The sequence below is a fragment of the Orycteropus afer genome, unplaced genomic scaffold (assembly GCF_000298275.1).
Source record: "Orycteropus afer afer isolate SDZICR_OR568_19922 unplaced genomic scaffold, OryAfe1.0 scaffold00002, whole genome shotgun sequence".
Lineage (NCBI taxonomy): Eukaryota > Metazoa > Chordata > Mammalia > Tubulidentata > Orycteropodidae > Orycteropus > Orycteropus afer.
The window spans coordinates 4,676,300-4,677,219 of NW_006921589.1; the positions used below are offsets into that span (position 1 = coordinate 4,676,300).

Consider the following 920-nt stretch of genomic DNA (forward strand, 5'->3'; position numbering starts at 1 on the left):
TTCTCTTTCTCTTTCTGTGAACTCCCTAGGTAGTATTGTCTGCCTCTGGTGGGACCCTATTCAACGATTACTCTTCTCAGGAGCATCTGACAACAGCATCATCATGTGGGACATCGGAGGAAGGAAAGGCCGGACGCTCTTGCTTCAGGGCCATCAGTGCGTGACTAGTCGGGGGAGGATCTGAGCTTGGCGGGGCAGTGTGTGCAGAAAAAAACACTAGTGTTCTAATACAACAGATATATGAATGAATCTCTCTCAAAGAGTAGAACGGGAGAACTTGCATGTATTATAGTAAAAACAGGTGTTATCAGTGCCATACGCTTAATTATGAAGAGTGAAGCAGAATCTCTAATATTGTTCAGACTCTTACTATATGTAATAGTTACCCTCTTGAGAGACCTGCATCTTAACTTTGTTTTAAGCATTTGGTTTTCGCTAAACTTCCAGATTCATGCCCACAGACATTTCAAGCTCCTTTTTATTTCTGAAGGAGATACCCTCTTCCACAGAAAGGTGGTCTTCAGTGTTGATGTAATCTCCTTTGTACTATGTACATTGACAGCACAAACCACCTTTCACGTCTCGATTTGAACTTTGGAACATTTTGATCAGTTTTATGGTGATGCTGTGGGTCAGCCAGCAGTTCAATTTTGGCTCCATTATCTTTTGTCTCTTTACCAGTTATTTGTAAATAATGTATTGCATTTTGCTTTAAAAATAAAATTTCCACAAGTTTTTGTTGAGGAAGTTGAAAATAGAATGAGTGAGTATAATTTTAATACGCGTCTGCTGCGTAAGGAGTTCACAATCAGTTCCCTCCCATAAAAATATGAGTCCTTGGGTAGCTCACACAAGTCAAGTGCTCGACTACTAGCCAAAAGGTTGGCAGTTCGAACCCACCCAGAGGTGCTTGGAAGACA

General features: G+C 41.1%; 1 protein-coding gene across 1 annotated transcript in view; it reads left to right on the forward strand.

Moving 5' to 3' along the window:
* The window catches only part of WDFY1 (WD repeat and FYVE domain containing 1), a 58,172-nt gene that overhangs the window by 41,267 nt on the left and 15,985 nt on the right, over positions 1-920 (forward strand). Inside the window, exon 7 of the mRNA XM_007935569.2 lies at positions 30-160. Coding sequence (XP_007933760.1) covers positions 30-160 — 131 coding nt within the window. The remainder of the gene's footprint in view (positions 1-29; positions 161-920) is intronic.